The sequence below is a fragment of the Mya arenaria genome, chromosome 2, assembly GCF_026914265.1.
Source record: "Mya arenaria isolate MELC-2E11 chromosome 2, ASM2691426v1".
In the NCBI taxonomy this organism is placed as follows: Eukaryota; Metazoa; Mollusca; class Bivalvia; order Myida; family Myidae; genus Mya; species Mya arenaria.
In genome coordinates, this window is record NC_069123.1 from 9714598 (window position 1) to 9740743 (window position 26146).

At 34.9% G+C, this 26146-nt stretch overlaps 1 protein-coding gene across 10 annotated transcripts in view; it reads left to right on the forward strand.

Moving 5' to 3' along the window:
* LOC128208004 (voltage-dependent T-type calcium channel subunit alpha-1G-like) overlaps positions 1-25826 on the forward strand; it is a 44503-nt gene extending 18677 nt beyond the window's left edge. For 3 of the 10 annotated variants that reach the window (XM_052911268.1, XM_052911317.1, XM_052911286.1), the window contains 27 exons: positions 149-270; positions 730-881; positions 1845-2033; positions 3549-3705; positions 4961-5116; positions 5584-5728; positions 6023-6210; positions 6372-6757; positions 7015-7348; positions 7633-7845; positions 8318-8386; positions 9461-9645; positions 9983-10109; positions 10578-10706; positions 10985-11074; positions 11596-11788; positions 12518-12535; positions 13417-13568; positions 14873-14982; positions 15394-15524; positions 15892-16041; positions 17367-17488; positions 18886-19041; positions 21095-21208; positions 22140-22220; positions 23078-23240; positions 23591-25826. In XM_052911268.1, the coding sequence (XP_052767228.1) occupies positions 149-270; positions 730-881; positions 1845-2033; positions 3549-3705; positions 4961-5116; positions 5584-5728; positions 6023-6210; positions 6372-6757; positions 7015-7348; positions 7633-7845; positions 8318-8386; positions 9461-9645; positions 9983-10109; positions 10578-10706; positions 10985-11074; positions 11596-11788; positions 12518-12535; positions 13417-13568; positions 14873-14982; positions 15394-15524; positions 15892-16041; positions 17367-17488; positions 18886-19041; positions 21095-21208; positions 22140-22220; positions 23078-23240; positions 23591-24819 (5261 nt within the window). In that variant the 3' untranslated portion in view covers positions 24820-25826. Of the gene's footprint in view, positions 1-148; positions 271-729; positions 882-1844; positions 2034-2551; positions 2670-3548; positions 3706-4960; positions 5117-5583; positions 5729-6022; positions 6211-6371; positions 6758-7014; positions 7349-7632; positions 7846-8317; positions 8387-9460; positions 9646-9982; positions 10110-10577; positions 10707-10984; positions 11075-11595; positions 11789-12517; positions 12536-13416; positions 13569-14872; positions 14983-15393; positions 15525-15891; positions 16042-17366; positions 17489-18885; positions 19042-21094; positions 21209-22139; positions 22221-23077; positions 23241-23590 lie in introns of all 10 variants that reach the window. The other 7 variants (XM_052911294.1, XM_052911346.1, XM_052911309.1 and 4 more) reach the window with 5 other exon arrangements.
* The last annotated feature ends 320 nt before the right edge of the window (positions 25827-26146 follow it).

Genomic DNA, 26146 nt, shown 5'->3' on the forward strand with positions numbered 1-26146 from the left:
TATATTGAACTTTTAAAAGTACTGTCAACTGTATTGGGGGTCTTTCTGACTCGCTAAAACAGCATGCATCTACCAATACGAGTGAAGATTTTGTAATGAATAGAAGAACATACATGTATGACTATTATTTTTGTTTTCATGTGTTCAGATTTCTTGAAACCTGCTCAAAAGTTTGTCAAGAAGATTGTTGAGAGCAAGGTCTTCCAGAGGGGCATCCTGATATCCATCTTGTTCAATACTCTCAGCATGGGAATCGAGTACCACAATCAGGTTAGCTCAGAATAAGAGAGAGAGAGAGAGAGAGAGAGAGAGAGAGAGAGAGAGAGAGAGAGTTAAAATGGGGTCTGCTTCTTTATTTCACTCCCTCTCCTTAGTTACAAACCATTCAAATTGCTTATTTATTCGAATTACCGTTGTCTGTGGTAATGTTATATATTATAACGACAGTAAAGTGTTTTTGTCGGTGGGGAATACAATTTTATATTTCCATTTTTCACTTTATACTTTATAAATTAGGCTTGCTCAAAAATGTTCCCACCAGTGAGCAAAGAAGTGTACTAAGGTTGTTTTACAAATTATGGTCTGCACGGAATTGTTCTCAAACTTCTTTCTTTCGGCTTACATTTAAAGAGTAAAACGTTTTCTATCTAAAATTACACTGATGGACTTGAGGAAATTCAATTATATTTATAACCAAATAACCGTTTAATGGTGTCTTTTTCCTTTCAGCCGCCTGAATTGACACGAGCACTAGAAATTAGTAATTTGGTATTCGCCACTCTGTTTGCGGCTGAGATGTTGCTAAAGCTCATCTCCTATGGCGTGTTTGGGTACATCAAGAACGGCTTCAATTTGTTCGATGGTATCATTGTCATATTAAGGTTTGTTTATCACGTGTTTATCAAGCTGTCATTGTCTTCTCTTTGGTAGAGATGTATATGTCTAGAGTAAAATGGTGAATACCATTTGTATCTCTCAGATTATCATGTTTTTGTCGCCCGCTAAGCACGATTTATAATGAAATAAATGCATACGTTCTAAATCTGTTTCAACGTTATTCACATTATTGTAAAATGCTGATAATGAGTAGTGTAAACGCATGAATTAATAATGAGAATTACTCGGACAAGCGCATAAGGCTGTCATGTAAACACGATTATGTTTGAAGGCCCAGACGACACTTAGCGAGATACATACGAAGTCATTAGATATCAAACACATTACACTAATATAAAAATACTGTAATATTTAAACGTTAAGGTTACCTCCCTTGAACTGTCAGTGAAGAACTTGTTAGGAATCACAAAGTTGTCACTAAAATAGCAGACAGAACACACAAAATAATGAAAACTGCTAGGTACGCGTATTCGGCTGTTATGTAACCACGATCATGATGAAGGCCCAGACGACACTTAACGAGATAATACGAAGTTATAAGGAATCAAACACATTACAAAAATATCAAAATATTGTAATACTTAAATGTTGAGGTTGCCTCCCTTGAACTGTACGTGAAGAATTGGTAAGAAATCACTAAGTATATAACTAAAAATAGCAGGTTAAAACACAAAGCACATATTTTCACGCAAAACATATTGGACCATAGCGCACTATGTATCTTAAGATAATTTGGAATAGTTTGCTTTGAGGCTGCAAAGCATAAATGCGTAATGGATTTAAACTCAACCGATTACTTTTAATAATACATATGCTATGTCACTTGCAAGATAACACTAGAGTGCTTTATTCAACTGTTTCATTGAAAATTGTATGATCGTACATTATCTAGTTATTTTAAACAGTTTTGTTAAACACCCTAATTGGTGGTTACTTGACAATTCCAGTTTAGTTGAACTAATGAACCAGGACGGTGGGAGCGGTTTGTCTGTGTTGCGGACCTTCAGACTTCTGCGTATCCTGAAGCTCGTTCGCTTCATGCCCGCTTTACAGCGCCAACTTATTGTTATGTTGAGGACAATGGACAACGTTGCAACATTCTTTGCCTTATTGTTACTGTTTATGTTTATATTTAGGTAAGTGCCTGTAGTTTATACTCTGTTATATTGTCTGAGCTAATATTCCGTGTTGGTCTTAATTCGATGTCAGAATGGTGCAGCTAATCAGATAACATGTTTATAATAACTGACAGTGTTTAGTAGTAATACAATGAATGGAGTCCGCGATATATGACCATAAGATTAACTGGACATTAAATATCTGGTCTGTACACTGCAAATAACTAGCATTATTGTCATTTGTATGGCTGACCAAAGTTATGTTTAGTAAGTAAATATTTGATATTCTATCAATATAAAAACAAATGTATGCATAATTTAACTATTTGTTATTAACATTGGCTTTGCAAAAAAATGTAAATGGTAATTTATTAGTATTACCTGATAACATAATCATTTGTTTCACAGGTTGTAACATTATTTAAGTGCCCATAATATGACATAGAAAAATTGTGATAGCAATACCACTGTGGAAAAGCAACACTGTCCAAACTCATATATTAAGCAACTGTCTCAGAAATGTTATTTTTACACAGCGTTCTTGGTATGAATCTATTCGGCTGCAAGTTTTGCCGAATACTGAGGAACGGTCGGAATTTCTGTGATAGGAAGAACTTTGACAGTCTGTTGTGGGCCATTATAACTGTGTTCCAGGTAGATCCAAATGCCGTCCCCAGTCTTGGCTGGCCAGACATGCATGCCTGTCCCCCCATACTTAAGCGTTGTTTTACTAATACTTGTATATCCTTTGAGCTGTTACTTATGTGTTGCAATGTAACACAATAAAGGACGCTCTGAGTTCTATTTTAGGACGTTATGTCTTAAAATATCTCAGGGCTTGTATACTCATCCTCTTCCTTTTGGTGTCGAAATCGAGAAGAAAATTATAAAGTTAAGTTAATAGGTGAATATATTACTGGCCAGCTCAAAGTGATGTCCTGTTATTGGGTATGGTGTATTCTGTTTCGTTCAAACTCGCTGCCGTATACTCACTAACAGCTTAATACAACTCACCATGACCGATACATCTTTCATATCCATACCTTCCTATAGATGAGTGTATGTTCGAGCTCCTAAGATACTCCCAAAGATATAGAGTCCGTATGGAAGAGTTTTAAGTTATGGTAACAACAAAACAGCAATGCAACATCACATATAGTTCTGAGCTCAAACATATTAATAATAGGTTTCCCTTTAGACGTTCACTAATACACAGCTGAATTTGTAGATGCTTTTAACAACTCTTGGCTAAGTATTTATTATCACTTTAGTTTAGTCGCTTTGTAATAGGTGCTTTAGCTGACTGCAAACGAGGAGATAGATTAGTTCAGTTTAGGACAAGTCCCACACGCGTTTAAGATGAAAGCAATTGTAAACAACACAAAGAGCAGCAGAACAACACCAACCTTTATTGCATTTAAAACTTATGGACATTACCGTTACGGGTTCTATATACCACTGATCATTATTGATCAATTGCTTATCGGTCATTTTTGCGTTTTGAATGATTTGTATATTTCTCTTGTACTGCAGTGTTCTAGGTATGAACTTGTTTGGGGGTAAATTTTGTTGGAGGACCGACGGATCAGCAGTCCCATGTACTTGTATAGAGTCCCTCGACCCGTCAATATGCGAATGTGACCGAGCAAACTTTAATTCGCTATTATGGTCACTTGTTACGGTGTTTCAGGTATTTAAAACAAAACTCAATTTTGTACTTTTTATTTTTTTTATTATTTCTATCTTTATACGAAGGATGCTTTTCCTGATCACGTGTTTTTGAATTTTAAGGTGGTTGTTCGTTCGGGAATGCAAATCTTTCTTTTCTTTTAATCACGTTTATAAGAATGCATTTTTGGATTGAAATGTCGTGTTTGCATCTAAGGCAGTTACAAGTTTGAGAATGTCTCCCTTGTCCAAACCCATGGAGAAAACCTTCAAAGTTTGTTCCGCCCTGTTTTTTTTTTATTTTGACTGCACAGCTATAATTCATGTGGCTGAGATTTACGTTCAAACGTTATTTGCACACATTCTGTCTTAATAGAAGTCCACCAGGTCGTAATATGTCTAAAAACGGTCTGAGCTATTACGTTGCCTGCAGCATATGCTCTATTGTCTTGTCACGAATTGAACATATTCTGTCTCATTCTGTTAAAAAATACGAAGATCACATTTACAGAATTTATTGTAAGAAGGATAGAAGGTAAATATTTCCATAATATTTCTTGAATACCATAATCTATCTAATCGTTGCTGTGTACATTATATTATGTGTAGACAGATTCCCTGCTTTCTCATTAAGTTTAATGCAGAGACATATATAGCGACGGCACATCAGTTATATTGATCAAGACATTTCACAGTTAATATACTAACTAACTAATCAATGCACCACATTTTCAGTTACTGTTTGCTTGCTTATGAAATCAGTTGTGCCCTGCATGTGTAAAACATCCCTGCTTGAGAACCCCGGCCTGTTGCCATTGTTTGATAGTTTTGTGATAACAGCTGGCTTTCAACGTACTAATTCGTGAACCATATTTATTGTTATTAACATCCATTTAAAATCATCTTCCTCAGTATATAATACATGTAACTGTTAACGATGTTAGGAATTCAGCATTTGTTGAAATGTTAAAAAATTCTTGTTGTAAAAACATTTACAATCATATTAACAAAAAGAATATTAAATGTATGATATTACCATCTTAAAAAAAAAAACAAGTTATAAGTATGGTTAACGTAACATATAGATTGTATTTGTTTTGCAAAAATCAACAATTAAGTAAGATATTATTTGGGTAAAAAATAACAATTTTCTTCTTCTTTTATGACTAATGTATGCATAAATAAAAATAACTATATCTTTTTTTTTATAAAACTCGTCTTATACATGTCAGTAGCAATCAAGTAAATACTAAACAATCTCAAACCACCCTCACTAGGTGCTAACCCAAGAGGATTGGAATACAGTGTTATACAACGGAATGGAGAAGACTTCAGCTTGGGCCGCCCTCTATTTTGTTGCCTTGATGACATTCGGCAACTATGTGCTCTTTAATCTTCTCGTCGCCATCTTGGTCGAAGGATTTTCTTCCGAGGTGAGTGAAAACGGACTATATTGAGGGCGTATTATAAAATAAAATGAGTAACGACTGCTTTTGGTAAGACCTTCACAGTATCGCTCCTATAAATATTTTGGTTAAATTTTAGAATCGTATTTTTGTACAATCCAAAATATCATAGCAAAACAGAGCTAGTAGCTAAAAATAAACCTTCCCTTGCGTACATTAATCACTGTCATTACGCAAATCACGTGAGAATGTTCAAAGTCACGTTAGTCATCCACTTAAAAATAAAACGATTAATAAAATGTTTAATGAATACGTTTACAAAACAGCAAACAACCAAACATGCAAAAGGATCATAAGCAATCACGAAAAAACTTGGTCACAATAATCATAAACTCGTTAGCTAAGTATAAATTTTAGCCATAACTAATATCAAAATACTCTAAAATGTATGCACCATAAGTTTGTTTGTTTATTGTTTTTTTTTGTTTTAACAGGAAGACGAAAAGAAAAGGCGGCGAGAGTCTATAAAAGAAAGAACGCTTGAAATTATTCAAGAGACCAATAACAACGAGAGGAGAGATTCAGTAAAAGCTAAAGTAGCGGAAGTGTTAGATGTTAAAATAAACAATAAAGAACGAGGTAACTAAATAGACACCTCAAGTTTGTCGCAAATTCCTAACTATGCACAATGCGCATAGATCAAACAGAAAACAGCAGAAACAATATTAAGTAAAACTGAACAGTGTTCAATGCATCAATGCACCAATCCCTTACTTATAAATACATGTACTTTGTCTGAAATAAGAGTTGCTGTAATTTGATTATGATATAGTATCCACACAATGTATGTTGGTTTCAGAATAATCATAACTATCATGATGAATGAAAACATAATAATTTCTAATAATTATATACATTCTTTTTTCACTACAGAGTTGTTACTTGGTCTGAATATGGTCGCCAAAGAAGAAGGGAATAAGGTGTTTACCCTGCCCCCACCCATTATTACCCACACTGAAGCCACACCCACTGCAACCCCGCAGGGATCTCCGAACGAACACTCGGAACGTGAAGTTGGCAGACATGCCGATATGAGCTCACTAACAGTAGAAATATCCACGGTAGATATTTGTATATATTTCGCATTGCATTTGTGTTTGTCAATGAAAAAAGAGATGTTGTAAAATGCGAGATATGTTCTATGATGCATATTAATTTTGGATACAACGTTTTGAAATAGCTTATATTTTACGTTTTATCTTAAACTTTTTTTGTATTTCAGCTCAACAACACAGCCCAACGTCTTTCCTGTAATTCATCCTTATCTACGTCAAGCAATCGCCTTTGTTGCAACCTCTCACGAGCGTCCAGTTGTCGGACTCCTACAGTAAGCTTCCGAACTTCTCCGAAGATGTCACGTGTCTCACCTCGGCCTTCTCCGCGCCCTTCACCTCGCCTTTGGAGATCACATAGTTACGGTAGTCGTAGAAACAGTTGGAAACTTAAGCGGACCAAAGATGGCGATAAGGCTAAACTTGTCGAGCCTGGTACGAAACAGGAAGACAATGACGACGACGTAGATTTTGGTGATTATGACGAAGAAGAGGATGACGAGGTTTTCAAACCGACAACGTCACAGCCTATTCTAAAAACTGGTGTTTGTAAAAGGTATTTACATCCATAAAAGATTCATGAAATACATGTACGAATTTGATAAAATAAAGCCATCTGTTAAATGCATTTTGTTCCCAACAATGACGAAACCTCATGCATGGGAATCCTTCTCAGTTATGCCGAAATATGTTCATATAGTATGTTGTTTTACTGTCCATGTGCTCATTTACTTCTTGAACGCTTTAATGTTTCCATAGAATTGTTGATATTAAACATCGTCACAACATTAGGTTTGTGTTTTTCATCAACAGTTCCGAATGCAACGGGGACATAATGTTAAACAACAGGCGAGCATTTAGCTCCCACCAAAATCTGATCTTCCAAAGAAGGATGTCATCTCCAAGAAACTCAATTAAAAGCAGAAATAATTCCTCAAGTAGTGCTAAAAGTATTTGTAACTCATTCCATTTGAGCAGACAAAATACCTTCCCATCCAGACGCGCGTTACCTTCAATGTCTTCGGTGGGGAGTGGCTATTTCAACGACGACTACAAACAGAATGATTTGTCAGAACCTACAAATGAGAAGGACGATCATGATGATTCTCTTTACGATGAAGAAGATCCAGACGCAATGGATGAGACCGTAAGAGATGAATGATTGTGAAAACTACAACTATATGTAGTTTACTTTTCTTTATAAGACCTATTATAAAATCTATTTTGAGATCGATACCAATATTTCCGTACTGAATCTATCAATATTTCATTTGATAGTAAGTGAGTAAATGTATATGTTATGCATTTATTGGCATTTCCTCAGACCGTTATTATTGTTTGATGTTTCAAATTAGTTTGCAACAACAAACATGACGTCATCATTTAATAAAGAAAATTAACTGCTTAAGCGCGAATATCTTCTTTTTTCAGAATTGCAATTATTCATGGTGTCCAAAAGCACATGGGATTTTCCTCGAAAGACAAGAATACTCTATGTATATCTTTAGTCCCAACAACCTCGTTCGCAGATTTGCCTTTCACACCATTGCTCAACGCTGGTTTGACAATACCGTGCTGTTTTTTATTGCACTGAACTGCATCACACTTGCAATGGAAAGACCAGACATTCCTCCTGATAGTACTGTAAGTTAAACCTACATTGGTTTAACGTTTTAGCCTTTGATATTTTATTAATCAAATAATTGGCAAATTGACATGTATTCGCTACATTCACTCCGCCCATTTTAAATCATTGATAATTTATTTCATGTCTTTTAACTGACATAGAATACAACCTCATTTGCTGATACATTGTCAACGCAAAATCTCAGTCAATGTGTATGGGATGAGTGGCAGTTGAGTGGAACTTTAAACACTCGCGAAAGTCGAAATTCTTAATGATTAAGTCTATTACCTAATGATTGATTATCTGCAATTTCATTGGCTTCAAATGTCTGTTTTGTTCAATGACTTCTATTACAACTTAAAGACCTAATGTGTTTTTGTTTCCTTTTAAAATGTTACTTTTCCGCCACTTAAGGCTTAATGTTGAATATCTCTTGAGACACATTTCTTCAGATTTCTTATCACAGAAGAATGCCTTAATATGTTTCAGGAACGGAAAATTCTCACGATATCAAATCATATATTTACGGCCATTTTCACCATTGAAATGACAGTTAAAGTAAGTATGCATTTTTAATAATAATACTACAAGGCATTATAATCGTTATATTAGTGATTAATTTCATGCTTTCCGGTGGTTTGTTAAATTAAGGTAGATTATTTTACTATGTGTTTGACGTCGTTTGGCTAAACTTTGGTCCGATATGCCAATTTAATATCAATTACTCTTTACTGTTAATGCATCAAAAGCATGAAATACAAAAGTAATACTTGCGGTTCCAGATTGCAATATATTTCACCAAGTGAACGAAAGAGAGATATTTCATTCGTGGCAAAGCAACTCGTGAAATAAAAGGTTTTGGTGCTGACTTGGTGAAATGTGTTTTACCCTGAAACGTATATTTATACTGTTTATGTTAAATTGTTTGTTAAACAAGACCAAAGAGAACAAGAATATCGTAATTCTGTTTTAACTAGGCATTAAATATTACGTTTAGCGGTTCTTGATGTGTTTGTTCTTGATCCTAAGTATGATTTAGGGAAGGGTCTAGGTTATATTTTTTGAAGCTAGGCGAGTAGTCAATATATGTTAATGTTTTACGTAGAAAACGTTTGATTACATAACATGCGTGAGTGGTTAGAAATACTGTTATAAACTGGCTAATTGCAAACGGACGTCAATGTGAAGAATTGATTTGATTAATTGTGTTATTGACGTCATTAGTAATAATTAAGCATTAGCCCTATCATTAAGATACAACTTCCTAACGTGTGTTAATGCGGAGGCATACTAGGAATGTTCCTTTAAAAGCATTAACTAAATGATAAGTCAAGTTTATGAAAAAGGTTTTTTTGATCGTTTCGTTGTACCTGTTGCACGTCAAAGAAATATTTTTGTCTCAAAGCGATGCAATCCGATCGTTTCATGATGACCATATTTTCTCGATTACTTAAGCTATTCTAATTTTTCTCTATGAAGTAACAAAAAGACTGACGCTCACGAAATTCACTGTTTATGAGTATAATTTCTTTTTTACTACTGAGCTTGGTCATATTATGTAGGTGGACAGTTTTGATATAACGTTTAAGAAAGACTTTGGCTCAACACTTGCATATTGTTTCTTTATTATAGGTTCTTGCAAAAGGTTTACTGTTTGGAAAACATGCGTACTTCAAGAGTGGATGGAACGTTATGGACGGTTTTCTCGTGGTTATCTCTCTTGTTGACACAATGATCTCTCTCACCGCTAACAGCAGCCCCAGAATCTTTGGCATCCTCAGAGTGTTTAGACTTCTCCGCACACTCAGGCCACTGAGGTACATAACTATTTCATTTCATACAACATAAATCAGTTTGTGAAATCAAGTTTATGTCAACTTTATGAGTAAAAATTACTGAAAGCAATCAAAATGAGATGCATTGAGATGGTGAAATTAGCGCTCAGTGGTTAACTGTTCTACTGGGTAAGAGGCAGATGTCTATAAGCAGTGTAATCATTTCACCATGATTTACTAGTTATGCAACTTGATATTAAGTTAACTAGGATTGTTAATTAGGCAAATAAATCTTTCTTTGGAATAATAAGAAATACAACAAAGGAAAGTAATTGAATTAAATAATCCATAATCTACATGTGTTTGCATTTGTTTTCAGAGTGATAAGCCGCGCACCAGGCCTTAAGCTGGTGGTCCAGACTCTGTTATCCTCCCTACGGCCAATAGGCAACATCGTGCTCATCTGTTGTACATTCTTCATCATATTCGGCATACTTGGCGTGCAGGTAAACACACAAACAAAAGACATTCATGAAGTTTGATCCGGTACACGCTTTTGTTACTCAATGTAGTCATGTTTTTAAAGTTTATTGATTGCTATTGTTAAACATACTTTACCGGAAAGTGGATTGTGCCACCAATTTGAAATACGTCCCAATTTGTTTGCATATTTCTATGGGTGTACATGTAATTGATTTCTCGGTTTATAATGTTGCTTAATCTTTGACTTTTTTTAATATACTTCAGTGATGTTAAAGAAAAAGAGTATATTCTTATTATTTTAGGTCATATCAAATGTCCACTAGATCTTTAAGCAGTTTTGATATTTTGTCGAAGTACTTACGCGTTATTATGATATTGTTTGTTGTCAAAAGCCCTTTCCTCCGTAACATTAACTAGTATATTTTGAAAAAAAATTGTATTGACCTGTTGATAAATATTGTATGATTGCACTTTATGTATGAATATTTCAGCTTTTCAAAGGAACGTTCTACTACTGCAAAGGACCGGACGTAGCACATATCCAGAACAGAACTCACTGTTTGGAATCTAAACGCAATGTCTGGGTCAATCGAAAATACAACTTTGATAATCTTGGAATGGTAATTGGATGCGTGTTTTTTATTTCATTCTATTTTCTTCTTTTAAAGAGCATTGTTGCTTTGAAACAGAATTTCTATCTGATATACGTTTTATTCTTTTCGAGGCTATGTGCGTCGGCATTGTCACACTTTTCATATCGCATTTGAACCGTCTCAATAAGTATTTCATATTTGGATATTTTTTGGGTTTCCGCATTTTACTGAAAATTATTTTCTAAATATATAACACAGTTAAGCCAATTCCAGAACGTAATGTTTTATCTCCTCAATTTCTGTAGGCACTGATGGCGCTGTTTGTCTTGGCGTCCAAAGACGGCTGGGTCAGCATTATGTATACGGGTTTGGATGCAGTTGGAGTCGATCAGCAGGTAAGATTGTAGTTAAGCCGTCGTAATTTTACCATAAACATTTTGCAAAACATACAGAGAATGACGCCATGTCTTTACCCCGCCCACACCCCCCCCTCCCCCGGCAAACGTTTTTGAACAAAGTAAAATAATTCATTAACAACTGATCTTATTCAATTTCAATTACTAGTTAGTAACTACATATTATGTTAACAGAAAAGCATACATGTATATTGCATTTGTAAAATCATGCACTTTTAATGCTGTTCTTGTTAACTGAACAGCACGTCCTATTTAAATGGCTCTATTTATTGAATATTCCTGAGAGTGTACGTTTTGTTCGTGAGTAATAATATTACTGATTTACGATGTTTTTGTTTTTTTCAATTTAAAGTTATTCTTTTCTATGTGTGGGGGCGTTAGAAATACGCCCACATTGTAAAATTAGTTAATTGCTCGCAGATAATATTCTGTTCGTTTTATTACAGGGAAATTTGATACCACTGAAAAAGATGGTTATTATGATATTTCCTTTGTTACAGCCGGAGCAAAACTACAATGAATGGAGGTTGATCTATTTTATATCATTCCTTCTTCTCGTCGGCTTCTTTGTATTGAACATGTTTGTCGGCGTGGTGGTTGAAAATTTCCATAAGTGCAGGGAGTCGCAAGAAAAGGAAGAGAAGGCCAGAAGGGCTGAAAAGCGACAACAGAAGCTAGATCAGAAGCGAAGACGTAAGTATAAGCAGGATGGTAAATGACCCAGTGTGTCTTGAACTGTTGGAGTCTGACGTTACATTCCATCGTTTTCTTCGAGGTCCTAGCTTCCATTTAATGCAATGATAACCACAGAAAAAAATCCATCAACAAAACATCTTACTGTATTCTCGTTTGTTGGCCCTGTTATCACAGGCAGGCAAATAGAGACACATAAAAACGATCCACATAAATATCTCAATATCAATATAGAATATCTGAGTTCAGTTGGGGCTAACTCTATGTATTTTCGGCAAACTATTGCGAGTTGGTTCCCCGCTTGCAGTGTATGCTCTGCGAGGCCACAGGGAAACACATCAAACTAGTTTGTTTAAGTAAGCCACTGTTAGCCGAAACTGAACGGAGGACATGCATTATTTACATTGACACAGAACTCGATCTTGACATCAGACTCAACCCGTTCACTGATACAAGGGGACGGATTCATTGTTGGCCCTGTCTAATGTTGTACGTTAACAAGTCTACGACTGTTTGTGTTGTTTTAACAAACGAGAATAAGTTTGTTGTCTATTGTTTTTTACAAAATTCGTAAAATTAAAAACTAACGAACGATCAAAACGGTCATAAGCATTTGTCTATCAAGGTCTATCTGGAGTTCATGCTGATATTTAATGAAAAAGATTTCATGATGCTGCATTAGCCTGTCTTTATGCCTATAAATGCAATCGGTTGCAATATATTTAACAGAGATAGTTGCTCAACCAGGTAAACAGTTTGATAATTAGCTTTATATTTCCTGTTCATCTATTAACTCTTTCTCTCTCCATCGTTTATAACAATTTGCAAATAATTTCACAATATCTCATTTTTCCGAATGAACGTCGTGTTCAGCAAGCATGTTTCTTTTCTAATCATTAATGTTCCCTTTCACGTTGGCATGCCATTATGCTTATAAATGGCGTTTTAAGAGACACTGTTGTGTACAAACGTTAAGATATATACATATATATATCGCATTGTGTGGTTGAATATTTCAACATTTTCAACATGCCTTATGCTACATTGTACCTTTTTTTTATAAAGGATCCCGTCAACATGCCTTATGCTACATTGTACCTTTTTTTATAAAAGATCCCGTTTATTTGCATGCATTGTGTGCATGTAAATTTCCTTGAATGTAAATTATTTTTAAGAATTGTATAACTACAAGCATAAATATATAGCAATTGGAAATGGTGTAATATCATGCAAGGTCATTGAGCGCGATTTTAGTTTAAAAACTATTTTCAATGATATTCTGTCGCAAAGAAATTCTCAAAAAAAACGAAAAGTTAGCAAAAAACATATCAATCAAAAGACATACACAACATCTCGCCTCTTTATTGGAATGTTCTGACAGTTGTACATTTTCAAGAAAATCGGTTACAAAGTTTCCATTTTTTCCAATGCAAAAGGGTGGAAAGTTGAGTTTTGAGTTATTTTAAAACCAAGGTGTAGGGGTTTTTTTTTCACGAGAACAGTGATAATTATAAAACTCATTTTTTCTCAAAATTGGATATTAAACATTATAAAGAAGAAGACGACGAACAACAAGGAATTATCCTAACCATGATTTGATATCCCCTCTCTGTTATGTATAATTACAGGTTTACAACAGTGTCCATACTGGGCTCGTTATGGGAAACCACGACTCATTATATATACTGTCATCAACAGCAAATATTTTGACCTCGCCATTGCGGGGGTCATAGGGTTAAACGTCATTACTATGGCGATGGAATTTTACATGATGCCAAAGGTTTGTTCAATTTAACATAGCTCATATAAATCTAGTATAGTACTACACATTTCTCATGCATCAGGGTTACTGAATCTATTTGTAAGATTGCTACACTATACCTATCTTAACATACTTGTAATTAATTTATGGTATATATTCATAATATATTTATGCGAAAAGCTCCAGAAACAAGCTCAGTAGCAAAAAGTCTAAACATAAACCCGGTTTAATGGCACTGGGTAAACGCCAAAGACATAGAACAGAAACTCACAAACAAGAAACATAGAAGAACAGCACAAAACTCCACAACTCCAGTGCATATATACTATATATAAAAAAACTAGTAATGTTTATCAAGAATTGTTAGGTACCGCCTTGGAACGGTCAGTAAAATGTAAATTTACTGGGGGGTTAAACCAGTTTATGTGCACAAACCTCACTCTTATCCCAACAATCCTTAATAAAGATAAAACGCAAAAGGTAAATCTTATCAAAGCATGCATTAACTTGAGGAAACTTAACAATAAAACAAATAATAATAAACTTATATGTAAATCTCAAGTACTTCTATGATTAGAGATCCCAACTCTATCTGCAGACGGAGGAATACAATTTAGAGCACCTAATGAAAAAAAAAATCCAAGATACGATGCAGTCATTGTTTGAAACTATAAACATCCCACACAGTCTGCCTTATAAAATAAAAGGTTTAAAACTGTGTGACCATTTAGTTTTATAATAAAACGCATCATTGTACTAAAACAGTACATAACTTGTATTACTCTTTTACGACGGTTACTTTTTCAAACTTGGATCTGTCCTTTTCGAAATAGGCTTTACCCTGTCGATATTTAGCAAGTAGGTCAATACGTGATCTTTACCTTGGAAGGCTTGGACTTCTGACTAAAAATAAAAACGATATAAATTAATTAATATCAAGGATGTCCGGTTAGCGCAGTGGTTAGCACACTCGCTTCTCACCAAGGCGACCCGGGTTCGATTCCCGGCCTGGGTGCATGTGAGTTTGGTTAGTGGTCACTAAGCCAGACATGTGGGTTTTCTGCGGGTACTCCGGTTTCCCACACAACACAAGACCACACTCTCGCGCAAAATCGTGCCAACGAGTGTGACTTAGTATAAGCTATCATAGCATTCATCACAATCGTTGTAAAATATATAATGTTTAAACTATTTAATAACTGTTGGAAGGTGTATTAGGCATATCCCTGAGGTTCTTATAAGATATATATTATGAAAAATATAAGGAAAAAAATGTACTTTTTCTTGTGTATCAATACATTTCATTCTTCATTTTCTCCTAGGAGTTGGAGTTTGCCCTTCAAATCTTCAACTACTTCTTTACATCGGTGTTCATACTGGAAGCCGCGATGAAAATCATCGCCCTTGGGACCATTCGTTACATGAGAGACAGGCAAGACTTTAATCAACATAGTTGATGTTTCACTGTTTGGCATGTCACTACGCATTCAATTGATTTTATGAACTTTGATACGTTCGGTAGTTAATCGTAAAATCTAGAAGGCAAAAGTTGATTTCAAAACACTTTTATGCCGTATCATGTATTCCAAACAGTTTCTGGCCTTACGTACGACAGTGCGCGTGCGTATTTGTACTCCATCGAAACAACTAAAATACCATTCTCAAAATATAAGTAATACATTACGAACCAGTTATTTATTTTCCATAAATAGTTGATTAAGAAAAAATATGTCTGAATGAAAAAAAAAATGAAAGACGTGTTATTTTAAGGTGAAGACGGCTTGTCATTTTCATTGTCATTGCCTCTACGTCACTTTATTTCATCCGATGTGGTTTCTTTTAGATGGAATCAACTTGATATCTTCATTGTCATTCTGTCTATCGTCGGCATCGTTCTTGAAGAAATGAAGACAAATGTAATTCCTATCAACCCCACCATTATACGTGTAATGAGAGTGCTAAGGATTGCTAGAGGTATGTATAAAATATCAGATGTTAAAGCCTCACCAATGTACTTGTATTTCATTGTTCTGCATCGAAACCATAGAAATAGCGTAAGGATCGAACAGAAAAGCTTGAATTGCCTTCTCTCCTTCATTGCCAATTCAAGGGTTATGGAGTTACTGAGGCCACATGGCTGGTTATCGGACCTGACAAAAATATCCTGCTCATACACATTCTGACCAGATTTGGTGATGATTGGACAAAGGCTTGACAATTTCATGATAAGACGACTGGATATCGTCATGGTTGTCATAGTTCTTACATAACTACCATGAACTTCAATTCCTGTTCTACTAATCTCAGCAGTCTCTAATTTACATGAAACTCCTATCCACAGTGTTGAAGCTGCTGAAGATGGCCAAGGGTATCCGCGCCCTGCTTGACACGGTGATACAGGCTTTACCCCAGGTCGGAAATCTTGGCCTCCTCTTCTTCCTCCTTTTCTTCATATTTGCGGCACTCGGTGTGGAACTGTTTGGACGTCTTGGTAGGTGGAAGGTTGATTGTAATGTTACTGTAAAGACCGTATGAGTTGATGTAATGGTATTTGTGTCCGCTTCTTGCCCCGGCTTAGAAACATGAGATAGTCCTTGTTTGTATTATGATGCTCAAATGAATTGTATATACATGTATTGGCTTAATTTGGTTTCTTGATTAAAATTTTAAATTTATAATAGCTTGCTACTGTGTGAAATGCCTACAAATAAAATAACAAAAGAAATATATTTGTCTGTGAAAGACATTCAATCGTCAAATAGTCCTCAATTACCTACTTAATTAACATTGTCTTTTAAATTTTATAACGATAAAACGTAGTGCCTTTCAAACATAATCTAATAACAATTGGACACTTATTGCAGCCAGTTTCTGTGTCTGACCTAATTCTAGGGTAACCAGTTTGAATTGGCCGGTATTAAGTAACTTGCACGCATAACACTTTTTTTATTTTCGTGTTCGTCTTAGTTTATTTTATTTTATTGAATACTTTAAGTTTTCAACAGCAGGAAATTATGGTTATTTTATTCAAACGTAATAAGACATCATTTTGACGCCACAAGAAAGATAATCATATTGCTAGCTGTTAAGAGACGGGTTTTTCTTTCTCATTCGCCTTTACTTCATTCATTTCAACGCTTGATCAATATTGTGGTTTGAAACAAGCGACTATAATTAGTTTCCGTGCAAAACAAATTAGTGCGTATGATATTTTGTCTTGGAACCTTCTGTTTACCATGCAGACACATTGCTTTGAAACTACCGACTAGAGCGTGGAAATTAATACATATTTTATGGTACAAACTTGTTTATGAGATCACGGCCTTCATAGTACTTCTAAGTATGACAAATGTGTACAAAGGCAATGGGGAAATAAAGTACCCAATATCGATCGACATATTCAATGTCAATTTTATGCTGCACTCTCAATGATTCATTTGGCAGTTTTGACAACTTTTTTTTATTTAAGGCCAATTCTTTGTAAATATCTGGCAACCAGTGATATAAGACTGCTGCCAAATAATCAGATTTACGTTCACAAAGTTTTATGTCAAAAAAAAACAAATTCTTCAAGCGTTAGTAACGCTTTTAGCCATAAATCATTAATTTTTGAACGTGAATATAAAACTGCGAATATATCTTATTCAGCAGTCTTATATCACTGGTTTCCAGACATTTATGCAAATGAAAATCAGTCAAAGATAAAAAAAAGTATGTCGAAACGATCAATCTGTGAAAATGCATTTTTGAAACGTCATTTGTTCGTCATTTTGAAGTAAATTCTAACCACTCCTCACAATATGTTTCCTTTTACAGAGTGCTCGGAGGACCACCCATGTGAGGGACTTGGAGAACACGCCCACTTCCGCAACTTTGGCATGGCCTTCCTTACCTTGTTCCGAGTGGCAACGGGAGATAACTGGAACGGTATCATGAAGGTAAGCCTATTCTAGTGCTGAAATATAAGACATTTTCCGTAAGACAGCTGTTTCGATATTGAACTTTGTTCTTTCGTTAAATTCTCCAAATATATTTGCGCACTGACATCTGTCAGTTTTATCTTGAAATCGAACATTACTTAGTTTAATTTGGTATGCCATATTATTAGCATTTCACTGGCAATATGCAAAACAGTACAAGAAAAATAACAAAATATTTTCAAATTTCAGTAATTAGGTAATAAATTCACATGCTCAAACAGGCAGTGTATCATACGATCATTTAGTAATTTCCATTCTTTCATCTCCTTGGTTTAAAATTACTGTTAGCAGAAAACAAAAATACATTTTGGATGCATCAGTAAAAAATAAGCCGTACGAACATTCTCTTCAAATTTAAATTCGATTACGAATGCAGTTAGCGCCAAAAAAGGTGGATCACTCAAGATTAAAAAAAGATTATCATGGCAAAGATGCTCTCATAAATGTTAAATCTCCCAAAATGTGTAAACTTATTTCTTTGAGCTTGATGTTAACAAAAGATGATAGCTTATTGTTAAGAGCTTTCACAATTAAAGTCTAAATAAATCTTTATATGACGTCTGAACACTCCCACGTCATGCTTATATGTCTATGATATAACAGATTTGCAAACGTAAATGCTCTTAACAATATTATGCACATGTTTCTTGTCAGTTTAAATTATTGTTTCAACCAACATATGAGTTTATTATCCATTGCTCTGATCGATTTGCAACAAACAAACAGATCAGACTGTGGCCTAAGGGACGTAACTGAGGCTTATCGGTTTCTTTTTTGTTAACAATAATTATGCAGCTTGCTTACCTGCATGTGCTCAACCCAGTTGAACCAAGAGTTTATGGGTTAGTTCCCTAGCAAGGATACGTTTTTAGCATATCAACATGGACATCAGTATTGGTTTATAGCCAGGTAAAATACTCTGAAAGAGCTCTCAATCGGTCAATCCTTGCAGTGTCCGGGCCGGGCGAGGTTCCCGGTGTTGAGTCAAATTAAGCCACAGGCTCCATTCCTGGTGATGCGCTCTTTAAGTTTCAGCTTTGCAGCCATATTCCCCCTGGAGCCCAGAAACGTTGGCTTCCCAGAGTCTGTCCGCTTATTGGACATCGTGATTTATATTCTAAATACGTGCCTTCATAATCGAGCTAGATAAATTAGTACACGTGTGAACCACAAACATTTCTTTTCTCATTGTTACTAACAGCCACAAAACAGAAAGCTCAAATATAATTCCTCTAAAACAATTTTGTTACATGAGTTTTACATTTGTATACCAGTGTATGTATAATCTACATGTATGTATTATGAGGAATCAAAAGTGAAAAACTCGGACTCACCAACAAATTTCTTATTTGCAGGACACTCTACGCGAGGATTGTAACAAGAGCGAAGATTGTAAAATCAACTGTTGCGTTAATCCAGTTATCGCCCCTGTTTACTTTGTCATCTTCGTCCTCATGGCCCAGTTTGTCCTTGTCAACGTCGTGGTCGCTGTTCTTATGAAACACCTCGAGGTATTGACAGCAGCATGTAGTCATTCAATCTACTAAAAGCATTCTTTTATTTGTGTTACACCATAATATTTTAATACTCTAGTGTTTAATGAACATTTACTAACATTCTGATTATGAAAACTAAGTAAAACAATTTGTGCACGTCTAGTACGGATTGTTTTGTGAGAAACAATGCTTGAGAATACACATTATAAATAAACATCATTTCCTTCTAAGTTTAAAGAATTTCCTAATAACATCCATCAAAAAATCATTTTCTTCTCAGATTTTAGGAGTTCTCCTTTATTCTTGTCTATCATCATTTGAATAAGCATTGAAAGTAAAATGGAATCAAAAGTTCCAACATTTTGCTGTAAACCATCAGGTATTGCTTTTAAATTCATTTTTAATGAATGCTTATTAACTAGATCACTTTAGAATCATAAGATCATGATTGAAGGAAATTACGTGCTTTACTTAGAACAAGCTGTATTCAAAGTGTAAATTAAAATAAAGGCTATTGCAAACTTCTCTCTGAACTCATGCTTCCAACTGTGTGTATGTTACAAGGCAGCATTCTGGGCTAGCGGATATTCTAGACGTGATGTCTACCTCTCCGTAATAAGCTGTGTGCTCTTTGCTTCTAGCCACATTGCGTGGTATCATATGTGTTTTCTTCACATTTTACCCTTAAGATATGGCTATGATGTAGTTATTGAAAGGAATTGTATGGTGTTGCTCAGGCATAAAATACATTTGGTTCGGGTTACCCGACTCTACCTACGAAATAAGCGTCCACCCTACCGTTTTTTATATTGGTAGAAATATATATATATATATATATATATATATATATATATATATATATATATATATATATATTTAAGTGTGTGTTTTCGTATGTATTTAAAACATTCAAAGCTTTATACTGAAGGTTACTTTAACATCATTCTCAAATAATGACAATAATGCTCTTATATAGCCTATTAAGAAAAAAAATAAAGCCTACCTACTCAACCTGTTTTTGAAAAGAATGTTACCCTTACCAAACCATTTAAAAAAAGGCCTCAGTAAATCTTTAGTTTTGAAAAGTATATTATTAAAATAACATTACCTTTGTGTTTTTAAAAAGTAAATGTTGCTTTAAATAAGGTAGCCATATCTTACGAGTTTCTTTTCATTCTCACCTTTCATAGATCTTGGATTTGTGTGAATTTTATCAATTAATAATTAACATCTCATTTTTATGACATATTCCCCGTTCTCACATTCATAGATATGTTCCCCCTTTTCAATAAATCAATCATTAACATCTATCTCTCTCGTTATCATATTCTGCACTTCATTAATCACATTAACGTAAGGTATTCGACCTGGAAACTAACTACTTACCTGGCAGATTGATTGACTTCTTGACCGTAATTGTAAATTGTGATACTTGATGAGCCGCTATACCATTGGCATTTTTTTCGAGTGTCGTTGATAATGAAAGATTTACTGCTCGCTAATCAAACGACGAAACCTAACTTTGAAGATACAGTTTTTGCAAACATAATCGTCGAAAGCTTTAAATTATCCGATGTACATTAATTATTATCAATTCTGGGTTTCTTATGACACGCATAATATTTGAAATTGGTTTCATGTGTAAATATGTATATTTAATACCGAAAACAATATGGGAGACATACTATTTTTGCATTGAATGATTAAAACTAAACTATTGTCCGTTTTCATTTATAATAAAGAACAAAGCTCATACTACAATAACCCTATTCATACTTTTTCTTCAGGCATTTATTCTACAAATATGAAATCAGTATGCAATATTCTTTCAAATGATACCAAAATGAAATGTGGGTTACTAGGAGTAATAACTAACATTATCGAAAATTGCTCCATAGTATGGCAAGAATATCTGTATATCGGACATCTAATGTCATTTAAATTAACGAATTAACTTCTGCTGTAAAATGCCACATCATTAGCCAAAATATATACAACAATCTATCATTGGTCGAATACCTTTAATTTGGATGGTTTGTTTACTAATTTTACTGCATGCGTTAAACAGGAGACTTACAAATACAAAGAACTCGATGACGAAGTAGAAGAAGAACTGAAACACGAAATGGACGAAATGAGAAAAGCAGCTCTGCGGGAAAACTTTGAGATGGCAAAGTTTAAGGTGGTATTTCAAACAATACACAATTACTTTTACTGTTCTTAACTTATCTATGATGTTTAACTTCTTTATACTAATCACAAACATAATTCCTTTTTGCACTATTGTTAAACACTTTAGTATTTGTTTGTAAGCAACAAACACTTCTTTCAAACTCTTTGACAGTGTTTTAATACTTCCTATGAATCAGGTTATTTACAGGCAATTTTCGATGTAAAAAAGCTGTTGATAAAAAGTCTTGATATTCTGTACGCACTAACCGCTTTCTGCATGATTTGAAAATACCATCTCTAACACACTTAATTCATCTTAATAAGGACAATCATATTGTTATAGACAGAGTGTTTTTAACCAAGCAAAATCATACACACATGCAGCCAGACGTAAAAAACAACAAATCTTGATAAGTTGTCCACTGGTTTATAAAGGCTAGTTCGTCACCTAAGTGCAAGAACTCAATATCTGTTATATTTCTATATGCAGTTATTGAGTTATTGCACTAAGGTGACGAGTTGGTACATTTAAATTATTTGATTGATCAATATTTTTCTAAAACATAATATTTACCAATCAATAAATATGTTGGGAAATTTAAACCACTGGACGCATACATTTCGCAGCCGCTGTCAATTGTATTAAACTGGTCAATGCCTTTGTTTGGTTTAAGTTAGCCAAAATGTTCATTGATTGGTCAAAATGTATCTAAAAGTGAATATAAGCCAATCAACTCATTTAAACATGCAAAATTACCTTAAAATAACCTGTGGAAAACTTATTTAAGCTTTAAATAATCGGCAGCTGATTCTTTCAACTGAAAATATTGTTGTTTCAAATATGTTTAGATACTAGGATTTAAAGGAGGTCATGTAGGCATAGCCCAATTTGCATGGATAATTGAGTGTACTAATAATGAACTTTAACCTCTTTTCTCCAGGACTCCCACAAGATGATAGATGACGAGGCGGAGCTGGAAGACCTCTTCCGGAGACAGGTCCGGGAATTTGCATTGGGCCAGGTTAGTTCTCGGGATTTCTATAAAGATGTCATCGTCCTTGCGACAATCAACAGTTTGCGACACACAACAGTTTAAGAACAATTGCGACATAGTTTTGAGTTATTTCCCTTGTCACTATATCTAGTATTTGAAAGTAGTTCAACAAACGAAATTGCGGCCTACAACACAGTTAAAACTTTTCAGACCAAGTTAAGCGTGTTGTCTCCCTTTCCTTAAAAGACTTTCTGGCATACAATTAACAGATAAAATGAGAATGTTAAGATAGTGTTCATTTCTTGTATTTTGTATTTATAATCGCTAATTGCTCAGGTGTTTCTCGTCTAATTAGGTTTATTTTAATAATTAATAAAGGGTAAAATACAATGGGTATGTTGTTGTTGTTGAGTTTGTCGGGTTAGGGTAACGCTAACCCTGTCTGCCCGCGACCTATAATGGCTGCATTATGGTTTGACCCCGTCACATCCCCAAGTGTCACTTAAACAAATATTTGAAGCCAAAGGGAAAAATACAATGGGTATAATCATTCTTTAATCCAATGTACTCGGTGAAGGAAAGCTAAACAACCGGCCATCAATATTTACCCTTCATCTTGAATATGAACGCTGTTCTGTAGAATCCCAGTGCTTTTTATTTTCATTTTGTCATTGATCTTTTAGGGCAACCTCAAGTTCTTATGTAACTTAAACATCTAATTGTTGCCTCCCATGCTAGATATATTGTATTCATTTAATATAGAGTATGCGGGAAAAGCCGTGTATGTAAACGTATCAGTTGCGTTAAAAGCTGCACTCTCACAGATTGATATATCCTTCGATATTTCGTCCTTCATTCACATCATTAATGCAACCACATTACAGGTGAACGGCAACGGTAAGGACGACAGCGACGATGACAAAGGTGACTCAGGGCCGACGGACCGGTTGCTCCCTCCGCCCCCAACCCTCACCTTGCGGCCACCTAGTTGTGAACCGAGCCCGCCAAGTCCCACTGCAACGCTTTGGACCTCGGACGCAGAAAGAGGTCAGTGTTCTTTATTATTTTATTTAGTAAGATTCTGCTTTTTTCAAATAAAACGGGTCAAGATTTTATCATTTTTGATAATGACGTCGTCCTCGTTTGGGAATTAATGCTTTATAGCCCAAAATCGTGTGAGCAATGTGTATCAATTTGATTATAACTAAGATATGATTGACTTACGTAAGAAATAATGACAATTGATAAAGTTGTCTTTTGATTTTATCAAATATCGAGTATATCTGCTTTAAGCATTACAATATTTATCCACTAGGTATATGAACGTAGATTAAATGTCATATATTGATGCTATATTGGTACCACAGTCTGATATATATTATGTTCACCCCTTTCAGGTATGCTTCTGGATCCTATGGCGATTACAATCAATGTGCCAAACGATAAGAATACATTAAAGGTCCCGAGTATATCCTCCATGGATGGTCGCTTATTACCTCTTCCCCCGAGGGAGAGACATTATAGTGATTCTAATCCAGACGCTGGGAAATTTAATCGAAACTCCACCTCATCGCCTTCTCCAAGTTTGCTTGGCGAACGACCATGCATCAAAAGACCGGTTAGTGAGCAAAATATCAATTACAAAAGTAAGTCAAGAAAAGAGAAGGCAGTGTCTTGGTACAGCAAGATACCAACAAGTACTCAGACCCTGGGTTGTGTGGAAGGTGTTAATGATGACAGAAGTGCAGACCTCCCGAATACTCAGTCCCAGCCTTTACTTGGCACACTGGAAGGTAATAGTGAGAGAAAACATATTTGCAGACATACGTATTCTGTTCGGCAGATCAAATCTCCAAAAGAACAAAAAAAGTCGTGGAATATACGACGATCTGCTAGTTCAGGTTCGGAAAAATCCAAAATCAAAGAAAAGTATTTACAATTAAGACCTACAAATAAAATAGAGGACTGTTGCTCACCGTTAACAATTGCTAATGAAGCCAGGCTTGCCAGACGTCTAAACAACTCTCGACAAAGCAGTCTTGATACTGCAAAGAGTGAGGAAATGTCATTGATAGATTGGGAAGAAGATGAAAAGTTTTGCGATGAAGAGGTGGGGAATATAACAGGTTGCTTTGGCGACGAGGAAGAGGAGGTTCGGCCGACCGTTCGAAGTGTGAATCCAGACTCTGAACATTCAGTCAGTTGTGTACCTTGTCCACGTGATGGAAACTCTCTTGAAATTCCAGACACTTCTAACAATGTAACTAATCATTCCATTTTAACTACTGGTGTTTCACCGTTACACGTTAGTTCGTGTGATGTTTCTTTAAAATGTGATCAGACAGGATTGAACTATGCATCGACAGATTCAAATTCGAAATCGACTCTCAGTGTTCCATGCGTCTCTCTAGCAGTTGACAGCAAAACAGCATTAAAGCCTTTGTCTTTAGACAAATCTATTCCAAGTAACTGCCTTCTTGGTGTTCCAAAGGAAACTGTTCCAAAACCCTTGTGTAATTCAAGAGGACTGTTAGGAGAAAACACCCTTTTTGTTGGAGTTGGAACCCTTGATGAGAAACGACCGCCTCTACCAAATAATCAACAAACTGGAGAAAGTCATTTGTGATATTTTTGTAATTCATAATGTGTTTTGTACCTTTGCATTTGTATATTGAATTTTGAGCTCATACATATCGCCAAATTGGAAAATTCGTATCCGTTGTGTGTTGTTTTGTATGTTATTTAATATTGATACAACAGGTAAAATAATGTTTATATTTTGTTACATTATAATCATAATTTTGGTAAATTTTCACTTTGCTTTTTCACATCAAATCATATTAAGATATATAGCTGGCTATGTTTTGGAAACCATTTATGGTGGAATTATGTTTATAGCTTTTTTGTAAAATAAATTATATCCGCCAATCATAACATAACATTTGCGAAAGAATATCGAGAAAGTAAACTGAAATAGATATACTCTCTTTTTTCCATGAGAATATTCATGTTAGTATAACACAGATATGAGTGATGTGCCGGAATTATTTCGGGCCTATCTACCATACATGTTTTTGATTTTTGTCGATTCCAAAACTCATTATGCATAAAATTTGGTGTTCTTTTTGTGTTCAATTCGTTAGACTATGTTCGCATTTATTGCTTTTTAAAATTGTATTACTTGCACATGGGTGTTTATAATTTGACGAGGGACATTTAAATGATAAGTGATAGTATAAATGGCTGGCGTGGAAAAAGTATTTTAACTGTGTGCTACTTATTTTAACCTGAAACTTAAATTTATCTATTTTATGGAGTTCAAATACATTCTGAAAAATTAAAATTGAAAATGATTTGACGGAGATTTTTTATGATTTTAATTACACTTTAGACTCTTAGCTTATAAAATTATATATTTATGCCATTTTTTGAAATTAAACATAAGCTGAGTGTGACAGTGTCATTACTTGTTGAATGTCCCTCGTATATATTTGGCACGTTGATGTTGATAGTTATCAAACCTAGTGTGTTATGATAATCATGTTGGGTAGTTGATGCAGAGGATGATTGGTCTGTTTGTTTTGTCAACAACAATGCTCATATCAAAACGTGTAAACATTCAAAAGATTTACAATAAATCGTTGATTTCATATCGTCTCCGTTCTGTGTTGAAAAGGCAATTATGATGCTGGTGATGACAACAATAGCGATCAGGAGAGGTATTCAATATTGGTCTTAATTGGATCTAAGAACGATGTAGCTAATCGGATTGCTCGATATAAATAACTGACCTATACGGTGAATGGAGTCAGTGATGTATAGACAACAATGACGATCATTGATGGCATTCAATATTGGTATTAATTGGATCTAAGAACGATGTAGCTAATCGGATTGCTCGATATAAATAACAGACCTATACGGTGAATGGAGTCAGTGATGTATGACCATAA